At 51.7% G+C, this 2,500-nt stretch overlaps 2 protein-coding genes across 3 annotated transcripts in view; both read left to right on the forward strand.

Moving 5' to 3' along the window:
• LOC116049192 (receptor-interacting serine/threonine-protein kinase 3-like) overlaps positions 1-2,500 on the forward strand; it is a 286,056-nt gene that overhangs the window by 101,692 nt on the left and 181,864 nt on the right. The gene's annotated exons all lie outside the window — the stretch shown is intronic.
• The window catches only part of LOC116049146 (wiskott-Aldrich syndrome protein family member 3-like), an 18,874-nt gene that overhangs the window by 11,110 nt on the left and 5,264 nt on the right, over positions 1-2,500 (forward strand). Inside the window, exon 7 of the mRNA XM_036000596.1 lies at positions 478-602. Within this exon, the coding sequence (XP_035856489.1) occupies positions 478-602 (125 nt within the window). The remainder of the gene's footprint in view (positions 1-477; positions 603-2,500) is intronic.

Here is a 2,500-nt window from a genome sequence, read left to right on the forward strand (position 1 = left end):
GAGTGTTGCCAACAGAGTCGTTGTAGAGCGCCCTCTGGTGGACAAACTACGCAACGCCAATACTCACAACATGGTTGTTGAAGGGGGTTTCGTCCGTTTTTATTTTATTCTTTAAATATTCGTTTATCGGCCATTATAAATGCCGATACCGATAGTTTGTAAAATGCCTAATATCAGCCGATAATATCGGCTCGCCGATATATCGGTCTGGCTCTAATAGACTTTATGGTCCCAAGTTCGTAAATGTCAGTGCTACAGCAGCAAATATCAGATACACAGTACACAGAATATACAAGAAATAATAAATAAGGTAGAATACAAGAACTATTACAAAAATATACACAGGAAACAATGTACAAACATATATAAGTGGCGAATAAAAATGTACAACCTTAAACAGTATTTATAAAGATGGAAGAGAACCGATGTTTGTGCAGGCTGTCCTACGTATTAAAGGTCTGTGTTGTTCCCGGGAAGGTTCGGAAAGCTCGGAACCGGCGACAGGAGTGGAACCTCATGGCGTACGACAAGGAGCTCCGCCCAGACGCTCGAATCACTCCGTCACCTTACCACACCTCTGACGGCTCCATGTCACCTGACAGGTACGTACACCCTGCCGGCTCCATGTCACCTGACAGGTAGGTACACTCCCTCTGCCGGCTCCATGTCACCTGACAGGTACGTACACTCCCTCTGCTGGCTCCATGTCACCTGACAGGTACGTACACTCCCTCTGCTGGCTCCATGTCACCTGACAGGTAGGTACACTCCCTCTGCTGGCTCCATGTCACCTGACAGGTACGTACACTCCCTCTGCTGGCTCCATGTCACCTGACAGGTAGGTACACTCCCTCTGCTGGCTCCATGTCACCTGACAGGTACGTACACTCCCTCTGCTGGCTCCATGTCACCTGACAGGTACGTACACTCCCTCTGCTGGCTCCATGTCACCTGACAGGTACGTACACTCCCTCTGACAGCTCCATGTCACCTGACAGGTACGTACACTCCCTCTGCTGGCTCCATGTCACCTGACAGGTACGTACACTCCCTCTGCTGGCTCCATGTCACCTGACAGGTACGTACACTCCCTCTGACGGCTCCATGTCACCTGACAGGTACGTACACTCCCTCTGCCGGCTCCATGTCACCTGACAGGTAGGTACACTCCCTCTGCTGGCTCCATGTCACCTGACAGGTACGTACACTCCCTCTGCTGGCTCCATGTCACCTGACAGGTACGTACACTCCCTCTGACAGCTCCATGTCACCTGACAGGTACGTACACTCCCTCTGCTGGCTCCATGTCACCTGACAGGTACGTACACTCCCTCTGACGGCTCCATGTCACCTGACAGGTACGTACACTCCCTCTGCTGGCTCCATGTCACCTGACAGGTAGGTACACTCCCTCTGCTGGCTCCATGTCACCTGACAGGTACGTACACTCCCTCTGCTGGCTCCATGTCACCTGACAGGTACGTACACTCCCTCTGCTGGCTCCATGTCACCTGACAGGTACGTACACTCCCTCTGATGGCTCCATGTCACCTGACAGGTACGTACACTCCCTCTGACAGCTCCATGTCACCTGACAGGTACGTACACTCCCTCTGCTGGCTCCATGTCACCTGACAGGTACGTACACTCCCTCTGCTGGCTCCATGTCACCTGACAGGTACGTACACTCCTTCTGACGGCTCCATGTCACCTGACAGGTACGTACACTCCCTCTGACAGCTCCATGTCACCTGACAGGTACGTACACTCCCTCTGACGGCTCCATGTCACCTGACAGGTACGTACACTCCCTCTGCTGGCTCCATGTCACCTGACAGGTACGTACACTCCCTCTGACGGCTCCATGTCACCTGACAGGTACGTACACTCCCTCTGCTGGCTCCATGTCACCTGACAGGTACGTACACTCCCTCTGACGGCTCCATGTCACCTGACAGGTACGTACACTCCCTCTGACGGCTCCATGTCACCTGACAGGTACGTACACTCACCCTTTGGCTACGTTCAGACTGCAGGGAAAAGTGGCCCAAATCTTATTTTTTTGGGGTCAAGTGACCAGGTCAGACTTCATCAGAAGTAGTGTGACACTCAAATCAGATTTAGACCACTTCCATATGTGGTCCTGAATCAGACCCAGGTCTGATGTAGACCACTTCCAGATGTGGTCCTGAATCTGACCCAGGTCTGATGTAGACCACTTCCAGATGTGGTCCTGAATCTGACCCAGGTCTGCTGTAGACCACTTCCATATGTGGTCCTGAATCAGACCCAGGTCTGATGTAAACCACTTCCATATGTGGTCCTGAATCAGACCCAGGTCTGTCAGTGTGAACAACCAAGGAGGATTTGATGCGACTTTTACGTCAATCTACATTGACATTTGTCACAATGATGTGCCAGCAGGAGTTAGTCCTGAACCCAGACGGTAACATTAAAAACTAGACTAGGCCTCCAACATGGAGAACAGTGATGGAGCAAG

Source organism: Sander lucioperca, chromosome 4 (assembly GCF_008315115.2).
Source record: "Sander lucioperca isolate FBNREF2018 chromosome 4, SLUC_FBN_1.2, whole genome shotgun sequence".
Taxonomy (NCBI): Eukaryota; Metazoa; Chordata; class Actinopteri; order Perciformes; family Percidae; genus Sander; species Sander lucioperca.